At 41.9% G+C, this 15911-nt stretch overlaps 1 protein-coding gene across 6 annotated transcripts in view; it reads right to left on the reverse strand.

Annotated features, from left to right (window-relative positions):
* Positions 1-82: 82 nt before the first annotated feature.
* kank1a (KN motif and ankyrin repeat domains 1a) overlaps positions 83-15911 on the reverse strand; it is a 58129-nt gene continuing 42300 nt past the window's right edge. For all 6 annotated transcript variants that reach the window (XM_086206887.1, XM_086206889.1, XM_086206892.1 and 3 more), the window contains 10 exons: positions 12039-14681; positions 9429-9590; positions 6493-6601; positions 5998-6198; positions 5713-5800; positions 4835-5054; positions 4048-4190; positions 2849-3049; positions 2268-2366; positions 83-1531 (listed from right to left, as the gene is read on the reverse strand). In XM_086206887.1, coding sequence (XP_086063013.1) covers positions 1469-1531; positions 2268-2366; positions 2849-3049; positions 4048-4190; positions 4835-5054; positions 5713-5800; positions 5998-6198; positions 6493-6601; positions 9429-9590; positions 12039-14681 — 3929 coding nt within the window. In that variant the 3' untranslated portion in view covers positions 83-1468. The remainder of the gene's footprint in view (positions 1532-2267; positions 2367-2848; positions 3050-4047; positions 4191-4834; positions 5055-5712; positions 5801-5997; positions 6199-6492; positions 6602-9428; positions 9591-12038; positions 14682-15911) is intronic.

The raw sequence follows: 15911 nt of genomic DNA on the forward strand, positions 1-15911 counted from the left end.
AAATTCTGAGTAATTCTGTAAAACCAAGAAATGATGTGTCATCACTCCTGTGCAAAGATCATTTATTTGGCTCCAAACTGTGGCAGCGAGGTGGGAACGAAACATGAAAAGTGCCACCATGTGATAATGGATTTTAAAGCGATAGTTCACACCTTGCAGTAACTCACAAATACTGTAGGTGCACTGAGCTCCCAAAATGCTTTTTCCCCCACAACTGCATTATTTCTGTGTCTACTTATATTTAGCTTGAAGCGAATGGCGTCTCGTGGTCACCAGCTACAAACAAACATGAATCTTCTTCATCCAGCCGTATGAAACACTTCATTTTGAGCCAAAAACAAACCAATTAACACTCACCAGTCCCGTGCTGCCATGAACGAGCACAAACTGACCAGCTGACACATTTAAATGAACAAACCCAACGGCACTCATTCATACTGAGCGTGATGGCAGGACAAAGACAACGATCGACCTCAGCCATTCCTTCATTTCACCGTGAAGATGCTCAAGCGTTTGTTAACGGATGTGTCATGATGTAGCTTTACAAAAGATGTGTAATATGTGGTTTTTGGTCAACTAAGACTTTGCTTCAAGAATGAAGACCCCCAATTTATATTCTTTAATTGGAGTTTATTGTTATATGGCAAAGTTGCAGGCACTTCATCCCTCGTTTGAGTTTGAAAGTCAGCACCATGCTTCCTAGTGGAGGACAGACAGCTCATATATTACACTGAGAGAAACCGGACACAAGACAAGAAGGTGTACAACTAGACTAACGACATTGTATGTACAATATCTGCATTAAAAACTATATTTTGATAAATATATAACTTCATGGATCGTTAGGTAATATAGGAAAAATTCAAAATACTGTGATTCTTCTTTAAATAGATACAAAGGATTTGTATAAAAGTAGAATTTATCCAGTCTAGGTCTTGTTATTCATTCATCCACTACGTTGAAGTGTAGAGCTGGTGCACGTATGCGAGGGCTGAATGTTGACAGGAGCAATCTTGTTCATACAGGAAATATTTGCTCCAGAGGCAATTATTCTACTCTGATGTGAATGCGCTCAAAAACTACAAATAAATCAAGATGTTTTGGCGCTCTAGAATGATCAACATTGAGCTTTAAAAATAAAAAACAAAATTGGGGGAAAAAGTGAATAAAAAAAAAGGGAAAGAAGGAAAATGGCATTTTTTGTTGCATATATATCCATGTTGGTCAAAACTCTTGACAGTTTGCTGAATACTTGGAGAGAGAGAGGTCTACCTGACGGGCCTGCAGGCATCAGCTGGTTACATTCATATTAAAGGGCACTTTGGGCTCCTCGGGAGGCAAGTTTACATTAAAGATGTCCAGAAATCTCATTGGTTGGTTGGTTGGTGATTCAGTCCCTCATCCAGCTGTGGGTAAGGCCTCGATCAGCATGAAGCAATAGCAGCACAGGGTTTGTGAGGTGTAGCCTCTAGTCAAACATGCCCCTCCGAGTTGGACTTGGGGACGTCTTTCTGCCGAGCCGAGGGGTTCCCTAGGATGCACGTGGGGATACATAGTTAGGAAAAAAACCTGGAAAAGTCACGGGATTTGAAAATGGCAGTTTACAGGCCTGCAAAAGTTGATGAAAAATAAATAAAGCCAGACATTTTTGGAATAGTCATGGAAATTTGCCTCACAAATAACTGAATGTTGCATATAGGTCAGTTAGGACGGATTCATTTACTTACATATTTATGGTGTATCAATAACAGGCAGTCAGTATTTTAGTTAAAAGTAGACTGGCAAATTTTGACCGAGATGTTTTTTTTTAAATTTTTCATGTGTAAACTGATGTTTCGGGAAATGTATGATCATATAAAATTTCCTCACTGGAGTGGAAAAGTCCTGGTCATTTGTCGGTAAATCTATGTATAAATCTTGCTCATTAGGGATGCACATTTTTGGATTTTTTGCCGATATTGGATATGATGATATTCTTACAAGTGATTGGCCAGGAGTACATATTTACTTGTGTCAACATACAAAAACAAGTTAGTAGGACATTAACATTGTCCATAGACTGACACACACATTATGAATTCGAAAAGGGAACATTTTTTCTTGATCTGCAAAATTCAGAGACGTCCATCAATCTTGCATTTACCGCAATATTTCACCACCTGACACAACAGATGAGCACAGAGGAGGAGACAATCACGAATGAAGGGCCACTATGATTGTGTGTTGATAGCCAAATGTGTATCGGGTAATTCAAAATGAGGACGCACCGGTGACTGGGCTTTAGAGAAGTTGACATGTGCGTAGAGCAACACTGCAATGTCCTTGTGTCCTGCTTCCAGAGCTATCGACAGGGCATTGCTCTCATCCTGAGGGAAGAAGGACATGAGACAGGATTCTCTTTTAAAGGCAAGTAAGAAAGTTGGGGGGCAAGTTCAAATATATATATACGCATTCTTATATATATTTATAAATGACCGAAATGGGTGAAATTAACCCCTACCTCTGAAGAATATGGTTTCAAATATGCTAAAAATAGCAACAGTACACAGACTGTCCCTCATCGATAAGTTCAGCTGTACAAGGACCCATTTTAAATGACATGATTGTTTCCATGATGTAACTGGCTACATGTAGTAATACTTCATGGCTATCTATAGTAATACTTCAATCATTGGCACAATCTGTCACAACTGGCTCCATCTACAGGAAAGAGGGAAGGTAAAATTTGATGGGGATTTAAAGGCAGTCCCACATATGGACTCTTAGATCATCTTCGTAGATGTTGCTGGTCTCAGATCTGTCTAATGCTGAACAGGACTGTAAACATCCCCGCTCATCCTCCACTCACACTGTCGCTGAGCGTAGCGTCACAGCCGGGTTGGGCCAGCAGCAGTTTGACGATCTCCACGTGGCCGTGTTCACTGGCACACATGAGCGCCGTGGAGCCCTCGTCATCTTGGACGTTGACGTCGGCCCCGTGAGCCAGCAGGGCCTGAACCATGTCCATCCTGCCGTGGCTGACTGCCAGCATCAGCCCCGTCTGACCAGCCTGCGGGACCACAGACATGTTTACATCTCCTTCCGCTTACAGCAGCTTGTTTGGAGGGTTACGTTAGAGGTTAGGTTGGCTAAACAAAAACAAATGCAACATAAACACCTTAATATGAAACAAATCAATCTGACTGAAACATTCAAGACAAAACGCTCCTTGTTACTGATTTAAAACCTATTTCAGATTCAAGATGTTTGGGGAATAGGCGTTATTTCAAACATAATGAGGCTGAATCACCTTTTCCTCAATTGTTTTGTAATTGTCATGAAATTAAAAAAAAAAAATTCCCTGAGTCAGCATTGAGATGGTACAACTGCTTTGTCAGCAACACAAACATTCAGTTTGCTACCTTTGAAAATGACTGAGGCCTAAATCACACATAAATGTGAGTAAAAAAAAACAAGTATAGATCATGTTCCTCAGTTACCTAACAAATAAGTCAAAATGGTCTTTCTCACAATTATTAATCGTATGAAAGTATTTGTGAACATCAAGATGTCATTAAACAAACTGTCACCATCCAAACTTTAAGCCACACTGCTGGGTTACTGGGTTACTGCTCAAATGAAATTCAAATTCTTGCTAGCGTCTGCTGAAATATCAGCAATTTCATTCTCCGGTACTAAAACAAATACAATACATTCTTTAAGCCACAAGAATTAGTCTTAGACAAACTGTGGTTCATGGGTTGATGTAATGTTTTTAAAAATATTGCTCTGTTTCACCACCAGGTGTTGCCACCGAACAAGTTTTCCAAAAGCTTCAAACAAACCTGATATTTTACTCTGATGTTTCCACTCAACTTTAAAATCACTCTCGTGGTCTTTCAGGGTTCTCTTCCACCTCATTACAAAGACCCACATTTAAATTCCTCATTTGAACCACTTTTAAGAACTTTTGCTGTCAGGTGATGAGTGGTCATTACAACATAAACCACGTGCGATGACTGTTGCTATCCTGCCTCTGCCTTTTGGCCTCTGACCCTGGCCACTGACCTGACTGGCTCGAGCGTTGACGTCGCCTTTGCTGAAAAGCTCTTCCACAATATGCATGTCCTTGGGTGTCTCCACGGCTGCCAGAGCAGCCAGCATGATGGGTGTGTATCCTGCCTTATTCTGCTGGTTCACGTTACACACATCTGAAACAAACACACACACACACACTATGGTTAATGCCTACTGAAGAACTTTTCAGTGTGGGTGGTCTTGTTGGGAATCAAACCCGCCTGTGATTGACTTGTCGCTACCTGTCAGTCAACAACACAATCGTGTACGAGCATGTGTGAGGAGTGTGAGCGTGAGGCGCTTCAGTCAATCAAGTCTCCTCCCTGACAAGAACAACAACCTAGCAAGACTCTGCTTTGTCTCGCCGCTAAAGGAGTCATCCTTTAGACTTTATGCAGGCGGCCTTTTTAGACCCGAACCCTTGTGAGACATCAGAGCCTGGATGGAAGTAAAAGGAATACAAGGGTGGCAGCTTTGCCAGCGAGGGGAGGAGAAGTCTGAGGAACTGGGGCGATGGGAGGACAAAGGCCACAATGGGAATGGGGGGGTGGGTATGCTGTCACACAGCACAAGGACACAAAAGGCCAAGGAGACAAAAGGCTTTCAAGAGAAGCGAGTGGCCAGACCTCATCAGTCTGTTGAGCCTTCAGAGAGATCACCGCATGGATGTATTAAGAGTGACCGACTGTATACACATGCCAAAACCCCAAAGCTATTTTTGTGTGGCTTCCATAAAACCCACCACACCTGTACCCTATGTCCTCATTCTGCTGCTCACCTGCTTCCAGCAGCTTCTTCACCACTTGGAAATTGGAGTGAGAAACACTGTAGTGCAGTGCTGTGTTGCCGTTTCCATCAGCCATGTTGACTATGTGGCGCAGCACGATGGGTGAGATGGCCCCAAATGCCTCCAGGTAGTCCCCCACCATAGTGGCCATCGCTGCCTTCTGGCTGGACACACGGAACCACTCGTGCTGCACCGTGTTCAGGCAGGATCTCTGTGGAGGAGGAACTTTGGTGACTATCAACGGTGTCTGCAGAGACTTATGTAGAGATTCTTGTGGCAAAACCACAAGGTCAGCCTGAATTGCTTATTAAACTTTAATATTACCAACAAACAGAGTTGAATCAAAATCAGAAGCACCACAGTCAAGGAAGACTTAAAATAAAATTCAAAAGAGACTTTAAAAGTGGTTGAATTCAGGCTTCAATAAAGTTCCTTATTTGACACAGGACCAAAGACATTGTTATATGATCTTTTAAGATCAAAGGCTAAACATGAAAGCATTGACAAACCAGCAAGGAAGACCTATGAACATATTATTTTTTATTTTTTTCATAATATGTCTTTACAATATTCTTATCTAGATTCATGTGCTGTGGACCAAAATAAGTGTCTGAACAAGAATAGGTCAACTTTTATGAGTCACTGAGCTTCTTGGCATTTGTTTGCAGAGATGGTTACAATATTGGCTACAAGTCAGATGATGTAAACAGAACCTCCATAAATACAGACGGAACAGGGCTACAGCTCTGGAAGGTGTAATCTAGTGTTGCAACACGAACACCTTCAGCTGCGTGTGGCTGTGCATGTCAGTAACATTGTCTGACATCCCTGCAAATATTTAAGAGAGCCGAAACTCAACAAAGCCTCACCAGATCTTTGCTGCTCACAGCCTTTGGGTCACTGAGGTGAATTTTAAGAACGTTGCAGGCAGCGACCATCTTCTCACTAAGCTCATACCTACAGAGGAAATCAGAGATTCAGTTTTTCAGAAAATAACTAAGTTCCAGGTCATGTCAACAGAATATTACAGTACAATTTTCAGAATTTGGCCTTTTCCCAAATGGAGTACAGTAATAACATGTGGGATATGCCATATTATTTGGGTTGCGGGGGCATTCTTTATATGTCTTAATTTCTATCTGTTGGTGACGCACCTCTCTCTGGTCTTTGAACTTTCCTCGTCGTCCTTCTTGTTCACATCCTCTGCTCCCTCAGGCTGGATCTCCTCCCTGGTGCTCTTTCCCTCCACATTCTTATATTTCTCCTTTCCTCCATTTTCCTCCTCCTCCTCTTCATCCGAACCAGAGGAGCTGCTGTCCTCTGAGCTTGAGTCATCACTTGATGTAGTCTCATATCTGCTCCAGAAGGGGGCAACAAAGTTAATGAAAGGCTCAGGTTTTTGTGCTGAAACAAGAGGGTCAGATTTCATAATATCTGAAGACTCAGAGAACAGAGCATCAACAGTAAAACACAACAGAACCTTCCACCCCATCTGCACTGGTGAGGCACCTCTTAAACACCATCTAGCACACTTCCGAGCTGTCACCAGCAGCGTCTCAACCCACAAACTGACAAATAAGCTTCTTGAATATACCTAACAGCAATTAAACTTCACACTTAAGTGTGCATGAATATATTTCACAACTCACCCTCCATTCACCCCAACGAACTGCAGGTTCTTCTTAGTACCGTTCGAGTCCGGCCGGCCATCTTTTTTCTTCATGATGGACTTCAGGGTGCTCTGACTGCACGGTTGTCCTAAAGAGATGAAAAGAGAGAGAGAATTATGAAAATGAGAGAATCACATCACTGTAGCCAAAAATAAAATACCAGCATCACACCTAAAGCAGTATTTATGGATAATATTGATGAATAATAGAAGAGGATGGCATTTTACTTTGTGACTATTGCTGATCAAATTATTCTGAAGACTTGTTGAATGTTTTGTAGGGGCCTCAAGATCAAAGTGAGGAAAAGTAGTTCATAATGTCATTCACGCTTTGTTCTACAATAAAACGAGAGGAAGTATAATTACAGCCTGGTTAAGAATTTCAGGAATTCTAACAAATAATCATAATATAAAAATATACATAAAACAAACATGAAGGTTCACTGAAATGACACTTATGGATATGGATAGAAAGTGTTTTTGCAGAACATTATGTCAACACATTTAAGTTGACCTTTGGATATAAAAGCTCTTCTCTTCATCATTTCATCCTATTAGAAGGTCTTGTCAAATATTGCCATAATTACTAGCATGGGAATTCTTCAGGCCCAAAACGTTTCTGTAGTTGCAATCACGTGAACCTTTGACTTTTAATAGAAAGGTGAGATGATCTGTTTCTCCCAAGTTCAAGAGTTGAGCTCTGCAGCTATGTCTGGAACCTCTCCTATCTAAGAAATCAGAGAACAAATGAACCTATCACAGCTGGGTTCCAACTGCTTTTCCGCACGTTGGAAAGTTACAAGTGGTAACATTTATTTTAGAATATTTATTAGTCTAATAAAACTAGTTGTAAGAGTGATTAAAATACCTGCAGGAACAGGAGTATGCACATGGAGTTTCTAAGCAAAAAAGACATTTGTCCTACTTCTGACTGCATTTGGCAGATTGAAGGCTTTGTGACGCTGCCTGTGGCTGTCGACAGGAGGTGATGCAGGCGTAACTGCAGAGCTAAACTCTTGAGCTTGCAGGATACCGATGGATTCACCAGGTAAGATTTTTGACCCTCAAAAGCTAGTGACTTCATCCCTCAGTCTACGTGGCCATTTGCACCATATTGTGAGAAATTCCTTTGAGGCCTTCCTTAGGCTTAAATGAAAATGGGTCAGATAACCCGGAAATATAAGCAGGTACACGGCTAGTTGCAGCGCAGAGGCATATCAAAGCTGTTGCACAACAAAATGTGATGTTATTTATAAGAATAAACTTGTTGGAATTACATGCCAAGAGGTTTGGTGGGCTTTACTTCTTCTTTTTGAAGTGACAGATTATCCACCACACTGCTTGCTGGCTTCAAAAGTGTGAAAAATGACGACAAACTATCAACTAGTTTGTAAACTTAGTTGGGAATAAATGGTAAATAGTATCCATAACATATTTGTGACCAACACAAGCCTTTTCGAGCTTTTTCACCCAGAAAATATCAAATCAGATGAGTCAGCCAGAGGCAGCAAATCAGATGGACTCAGAACAAGAAAGTCTCTGTCTGACTTGCAGAAGGTGGCAGCATGACAAGTCTTATACAATCCAGCTTCTGGATGAAGAGACCTCCAGGCCAGGATGTCCAGTATGAGCACAAAGGTAAAAGTTGATGCCCATTTAATTCTTGAAATTCTTCAACAGAAAGGTATGTTTTTCTTTTTCTGAAGAAGAATTTTTTATTGCTATATGAGCAACTGATCAGCTGTGCACTGACTGAAAAATACCACAAGAGCTTTCTTTTCTTGGTGAGGTTTGAAGTCTCTTCCTTTTATAAATTCCAAAGAACAAAGTAAATACAATTAATTCATTTACAAATGTTTTTATCATCTTATGGAAAATTCATTGTAAAATTGCGACAAAATAATTATTTATTTTCCAGTGCATGATTTATATTGAGAGCATTAAATTAAAGAAAATTCACCATTTCAAATTTAGAAGACAAATTTACACCATCATATATATTCTCTCTAAAGTCCAAGCAGCAACACAACAAGGCCAGTCAGTTCAATACAAACAACTGATAAGAGCTGAATGGTCCACTAATGTTTCCTGACATGATCAAGAGCTTTGGCAGAGAAGAAGGAACCATTGCTTCTCCTGTTCGCTCTGAAACAATCTGTCAGTGAAGAATTGGACGTTGCCTGAAACCCCAAAGTATCTCAGTCATTTTAAGTACAGGCCTCACAAACCCAAATACCAACCCAGCGCCAGAACACTCAGCACATATGCCAAGACTTGCCCCAGCACACGGGCCTCATTTACTCCTCCAGGGGTGAGTTCACGTCAAGTATGAACATGCACGCAGTTGCATGTGTGCACGCTGCTGTTTTGATGAGTGAAAAGATGAGCAACTCAGGGGAGCTGATGTTGACGTTCTGCTCATAGATGGTTCACGTATGAATGAAGAGTGAAAACAGCTCTAATGTAAGGTTATACACCTTTTGGCAGCCATACAATGACAAAAATGTCTGTTTGCTTTTAGAAATACCCCCCCCCCCAAAAAAAACCCTGAAATTATCAGATTACTACAGAATAAAAATAACTTTAGGGTTCTATTTTACTGTTTACATTGCTTAGCTCTAGTATTTGTGTAGGGAGCACATCTAACTGCATTTGTATTTGAATTAAATTTCAGATAGGTGCAATATTCTGTGCATTTTGTTACAGTTCCAAATTCACGATAATATTATTAATTTTTTCTGTCTCCTTGACAGATCAGTTGCCACATGGTGTCCCTCACAGTTACCTTTTTGGCCCCTTCTGTATTAATATGGCGTTGCCTCTTGGCCATGTTACAATTAAATGTCTGTCTTTTTACATTTTTTTACTATCCTTCCTTTAAAAATCTGAGAGGGAGGTTGGTGAGTGAAGCCATACCAAGAAGTGCTGAAGACATCTGCAGATCCATACGGCTCTTTTGCTCCGCTGCACTAATCTGCTGCTGCGTAGGTGCGTTTGCGGATTTATCTGCTTGTGCCAGGTCTGAGGAGATCTTTTCCATCTTTGTCCTCTCTGTACGAACACAGAGCTGATGGCTCTCTGAAAGATAGAGAAGCAAAGAGTCAGCAAGCAGTTACACAGGTGGGTAGACGACTATTTACAGTAACAATATTAGTTTCTCTGGATGATGGTAAATGGAATGTTTGGCTGAACTAATGCTGAATCAGAATTGCAATTACAGAATTTTCTAAAATGAAAGCATGTATAAAGAGTCCCATGAAAAATAAGGGTCATGTAGAACGAAGATCCATTCTGGTATAGCTCTGCAAGACATGTAATTGTAACCCCAGCAGGATAGACTTTCCAACAGGGATGCTTTGCACCCTTAATAATACAAAATAATAATAATAATACATTTTATTTCAAAGGCGCCTTTCTCGGCACTCTGTAGATAGAATACATAAAAAAGCAGCAGCAATAAAACAAGAGTAGAATTTAAAGGATACTAGTGACATCTGTGATACAGGAATACTTGCTGAGTTGGCCCCTGCATTATTTGAAACTTGTTTTCTTCAGAAAACCCCCAGAATGTCATGCACAACCCAAGTAAAGGAGCGTTTCTGTCACAAAACCAGTGCTTGATGTTGTTTTAAATTTAAGAACGGAACCAAGTCTGACTTTTCCTCCCAAAGTATTGCATCATCTAGTAAAGCAAATTAGGACACTTCAACAGAGACAAGTAAAATGTCCAGTAAAAGAAAGAAGAAAATGTGTGATGAGAAGACTGAGACATCCTTAACACTATGAATGTCACTCTGCACATCAAGAGATTCTAGCAACAACTTGACCACAGGACAAAGTGCACTTCTCCAGGGGTTTAACTGGTTGTGCAGGAAAAAGGCATTTACATGCTTTTGTGACAGTGATTACCTGATTACCTCTATTTAATAATTAATAGTTTTGTAAGCAGCAGCTGTGGCAGAGAAACAATGCTCATATTGTCTTGCTTTCAAATCGGTCAGAACACCGATGCACGTAACCATTATCATCAGGTCACTGGTCAATACCACACTATACTAAGAAAAAAAAAGGGTGCTACTGAATCACGTGATGATATTTATCTGAAAAAGATGACCCATGTAAACGTTAATAGATCTGCTTTCCCAAATTTTCATGAATTGGGAAAATAACATCCCCTCATCAATTGAGGGTATCCCAGGATGCTCACATGGTCAGGCTCCACCTCTGCCATACATGCCTTACATAGTTAAACACATGCCAAGAGATGCATGAAGCTGGAGAAGAAAAAGAGAGGAAGGTTGAGGCTGTAATGTTTGCAAGAACAGCAACCTACTCTCAACCCTGAGTTTTATATAGTTGTCTCCACTGAGCTTATTATGTTAAGTGCTGTGCTTATACTCACTTAAACAGAAACAACAGCTGGTAAGTCATTCTACATTCCAAAAGAGGCCAGCAACTGACCAGAAACAAGCTTGCAACCAAGACAATCAGCCCTCATGAATCTGCCAGCCAGCATGAATGTAGGTTATGTAACAACGAAGGGGCCATGAATCAGCATCAGCAGTGAGGTGTTAGTGAGGGGAGGGGCTGCCAGCAAAAACAACAAGTGGCTGAAGGGTGCAATGCTACTGGCTTCCAAAAGAAATGAGCTCATTGTTAGCTTGTGTCCAAAGCCCCAGCTGCCTTTTTCAGGGTCAGAGATAACTTAGGCCTGTCTGATCCTATCAGGATTCTCTTTGGATGGTGCGTGAATGCCCTACCAACAAGACTACAAAAACCACATTTAAACTACTCCTCATATTTACAGGTGTTTCATTTGAAGAAAGAAATATTATTTCTATCTGTTTATTTTATTGCAGCTTTTTATTGCAGTATTCCAAATTTACAACATTATTTTACAGCAAATCTTAATGTTCTTGTAAAAAGGGTATTTTGCCTTTCAAGTATTCACAAACGGGTGTGACACTTTTCCCCTCCAGCATTACTTCTTTAGGACTCCAGAATGTTAACAGTCAGCCACATATGTTTAACTTGAACATAATGGCAGCTGATAACTAACAGCGGCAAATACATCTGTTTACAAACTCTCAAATGCAACACCTGTGTAATCTAAATCAACTTTATGCTCCAGCTGTATGCTCTAGAAAGAGAACATGTACACTATCATACCGAATGATGCACTTGAGTTTGTGAATGGGTGGTCTTGTGTTGGAGAACATTAAAAGTAAATTTACTTCCAGAGCTGGTGCAATTCAAACAAAGGGTAGTAACTGTTTAGTGCTATTAACGAACATGAACACAAAGCTCAACACAATTCAGCTCTATTTTCTGAGGACAAAATCAAAATCCTTACATTTGTTAAGTCTGGGTGTTTTTGTAAATCTTATTTTTTTCTGGTCTTAAAACAAGAAAGAAACTGCTAGATTCCCTGGCATGAATTTCAGACAATTCTCCTAAGAACACTTGCAGAAACAGCGATGCAGTCATGTTCATGTGTGCAAATGCTGAAGGAGGTAAGCCTCTCACCTTTGTCTGAGCCCACGGAGTCCAACTGCAGATTGAGGATGTCCTCAGAACTTCCGTACTTCATGACAGAGTTGATGGACGAGAGTGTGCTGACCAGCTGACTGTTAATGGATCCAAACTGAGACTGAGGTTGGCCGAAGGCCTCTGCAAGCTCGCTGTAGTTCTCTGCTAGTAGCATTTGCTGCTCCTGTAACAGCTTCTGCACCCTCTCGATATAATGATCCAGTCCAGCACCCCCCTGGGCCTCTGCTTGAAGTGGCACAGTTTCGGTCTTAGCCTCCACATTCTCCTTGCTGCATGTGAGAGGTTCTGTTGGCTGGGATGGACCACATGCTATGTTCCTGGTTTTTATGCCAATCAAGAAATTTTCATGAATGCTAACAGATCCCAGTCCACATTCTTTGGTTTTCGGAGAGCTGGATTTGCCAAGGAATGACTCCATGTCTGTGGTGGTTCCAACAGCAATTGAACGCATCTTTGCTGTTGCATGGATATCTTTGACAAGTCCTTCACCGGCAGCAACAGTCCTTGTTTCAGTCACAGTAGTGTTGGTTTGTTTGTCACTAGTGATCAACAACATCTCAGTGAAGGAGTCTGTCAGAACAGCTTTTTTTGTGTTAGTGGATCTGCTCACGACTTCAATCTCAGTGTTAGTCTGTTGAGTTGCTAACTCAGCAACTGCCATGATGCCAGCATCTACTTTGCTCACAAGGCATGGATCGGTTCCCTGTGTCACCATCACCTTGATGGGGCTCACTATCACATCCACTGAACAGTCTCCGCAGCCAATTGTTCTTGACTCCTTGCTCAGCTCAGCCATGGATTTTTTGAGGGCCAAGCTATCTACTGATTCCTCTGTGTTAACACCCACTTCACAAATTCTCAGCTCCATGCCTACCTGCTGGTCACATGTCTCCACCTGGTGCCCTACACATTGGTCACTGACTGCCACACGCTCATGCACTACCCATCGGTCCAGAGGGATGTTTGGACCTGTGGCAATGCTCTGCACACTGGGATGGCAGGAGATTCCTACAGTCTGGGTTTGTATGGTTTTAGCTGCGTTTGCATTGCTGTCCAAATGGTCACCCACACCCTGGCTGCGCACCTGCACTTTGGCTTCTACACATGCATTATACATCTCTGGCCTGACCATCAAACATTTATCTGCCTTTTTCTTGTTTGACCCACCAGCTGCTTGAAGCTCAAGCTTTAGCTTGCCCATCTCCATTTGGTGAGTAGTTTCTTTCAGCTGTACTTCCAAGCGGTAGATCTTCTCCTTCAGTGCTTCAATTGTCTGCTGCTGGAGTTCAATCTCCTTCTCAGCTTCACTGGTCATGCCCAGCATGGCCTCATTCACGCCAACTGCAGTACAGCGTGTTTCCTGACGGTCCGTCAGTATGCCTGCATCCTGGAAACAATGCTCTTTTGACAGCTTTCTTTGAGTGATAGAAAGGTTGTTCATGTTTTCATCAGTAACTACACCTATGGACTTTTGGTTGGACTGGTTGAGGTTATGAGTCTGACTTTCAAATCCATTATTGTCCTGGCTCGTCTTCTCCAGAGCTTGGACCTCAGCAGCCAGACGCCTGAACTCCTCCAGACACTGAGCACTCTGTTCCTGGGCTTCAGGTTCCATGATGTGCAGCTCTGTTTGTTTTTGGATGGGGCCTGGGTTCTCCATTTGGTCAGCACTGCCCACACTGTATGAGCGCTTGCGGAAAGCAGCAGGACCTTGATTTTTGGACTGAGCAGCCAATTGCCTTTTCTCTTCCTGCAGAACGGCAATCTTAACCTGTAAAATGGGAATGGTTTTCACTTGCTCCTCTAATTCTTTCAGCCTTTTGAGGGCCACAACCATCTGCTCCCGGATTTGTTGTAGATGTAGTGGGCTGACATTTGTCACTGGTGTGGCCATGCCAGAGCTCATAGGGCTGTGGCGGATGGAGCTGCTCATGGATGGCAGATAGTAAGTATGATACTCTCCATTGGCAAGGTGACCGTTTATGGGAAGAGGCTGAAGGGTGCTGGGAGAGATCTGACTCGGGGCCATGGAGCCTGAATAGGAGGAGAGCGAGCTGTTGGAGCCCATGCCGCCAAAGCTGGCGAGACGACGGCGAGGCACTGGAGGCTCACATTGTGGCTGCATGAGTAGACGCTCCTGTTCAAGTCGAATACGGGTCTCCATGAGGGTCTTTTCCACTTGGGGGTTATGTCTGGGGATGAACCTTGGTGAAGGTGGTGGCAGGAGCTGTTTTGGCTCTGTTAAGCTCAAGTATGATTGTTGGAGGGAGACCTCACAAGTTGCCCTGGGGAGGGTGGGTGTGAGTGGCGCAGAAACCTGGGACCTGGAGTTGAAGAAGACAGGAGACTGCTTGTCGTCACTGTTGGAAGAAGATAGGGAGTCTGTGGAGGTCCATTCGGCCTGAGTAGCCCCGCCAGTGCTGCCCCGTGGCACTGCCGAGGTTTTGGCCACTTTGGGCTTCCTCTGGATACTCAGCTTCTTAATGGTGTTACCCCTCTCGATGTCATCTACATATTTGAGAAAGTCCAGGTCTAGCTGATAACCATATGGAGTTTCAACATAGTAGGGGGCCTCAGAGTCCTTCTCATCCTCTGTGTCTGGGCATTTCTGTCCTCTTTCTGCAGAGGAGACCACAAAAAATAAAATTAATGAAGGTTAACATTCAAATCTTTCTAGTGTTTTTATGAAACAAGAAATTGTCTTGCGTATTTTTATGATCCCAGATCAGCTCAAGTTAAAAGGGGTAAAAATTATGAAAAAAAAGGAAAAAATTAGGTTAAAGGGTCTCTTTTCAAGTTCCTTCCACAACTTGAATGTCAGGTAAAATATTTAGTGCTTCCTCGGCCACAGGCAATCACCATAATTTGACAGTGCATGTGCAAACACGTCTGAAGTTTCTCACAGCCAATGCAGTTGAAAAGTGTGAGTGGTAATCATTTTGGCAAGAGGTTGTTTAAGTCAGCCCAAAACTATGCAAGTTCAAACTATGTGAAGCCCACAAAACATTAGAAATGCTCAAAGAGAACATACCTCCACCAAAAAGGGTGCGTTGATACAGAATATGAACATAGTATCATCAAAATAGGCCACGCTTGTAATGTGCATTTTACCCAAGTGCAATATTTCTGTACATATCACTGACATGCAAATTTCTGATATCCAACCATCCATCCATCCATTTTCTTCTGCTTATCCTATGAAGGGTTTGCGAGGGGGCTGGACCCTATACCAGCGGCTTTTGGGTAAGAGGCGGGGTTCACCCTGGACAGGTCGCCAGTCCATCGCAGGGCCAACACATATAGACAGACAACCATTCACACATGCAGTCATACCTACTGCCAATTTAGAGTTTAGAGAGGCTATATTCTACCAACGGCATAGAACAGTTCTCAGTATGTTGGATCTACAATTTGATCCAGATCACCTCCAAAAGTGAGTAACTTTTTACTTGTAATGTGGCCTATATTTTCACCAAATTTCCTCCAAAAAAAATTTGTTTGTTTTTCATAGATATACTGCACAAAAAACACATACTTGTGATAACAACTAAATATCTGTAATGATTTCTAACAAATCTTGAGAAACACTGTGCTGGTAACATTTTTAAAATGTGCCAAGCTGGATGTAGATAAACACGCTCTGGTTTACAAAATTGGGATAAGGCCAAAAAGGTCAGCACAACAGGAACATTCAATGTCAATACTTTTCAAGTCCAAAATCCATCCCTCATGTAAACATGTGTCTTTTAGATTAAACAACAATAATCATGAACCTTTAGTTTTAAAGTTGCCACGTACACACTTTGTTGACAGAAATACAAAACATCCTTTAGGGTATTCTAACCTCCT

The sequence above is a fragment of the Aulostomus chinensis genome, chromosome 6 (genome assembly GCF_037954235.1).
Source record: "Aulostomus chinensis isolate RoL2024-O1b breed Wild chromosome 6, RoL_Achi_v1.0, whole genome shotgun sequence".
In the NCBI taxonomy this organism is placed as follows: domain Eukaryota; kingdom Metazoa; phylum Chordata; class Actinopteri; order Syngnathiformes; family Aulostomidae; genus Aulostomus; species Aulostomus chinensis.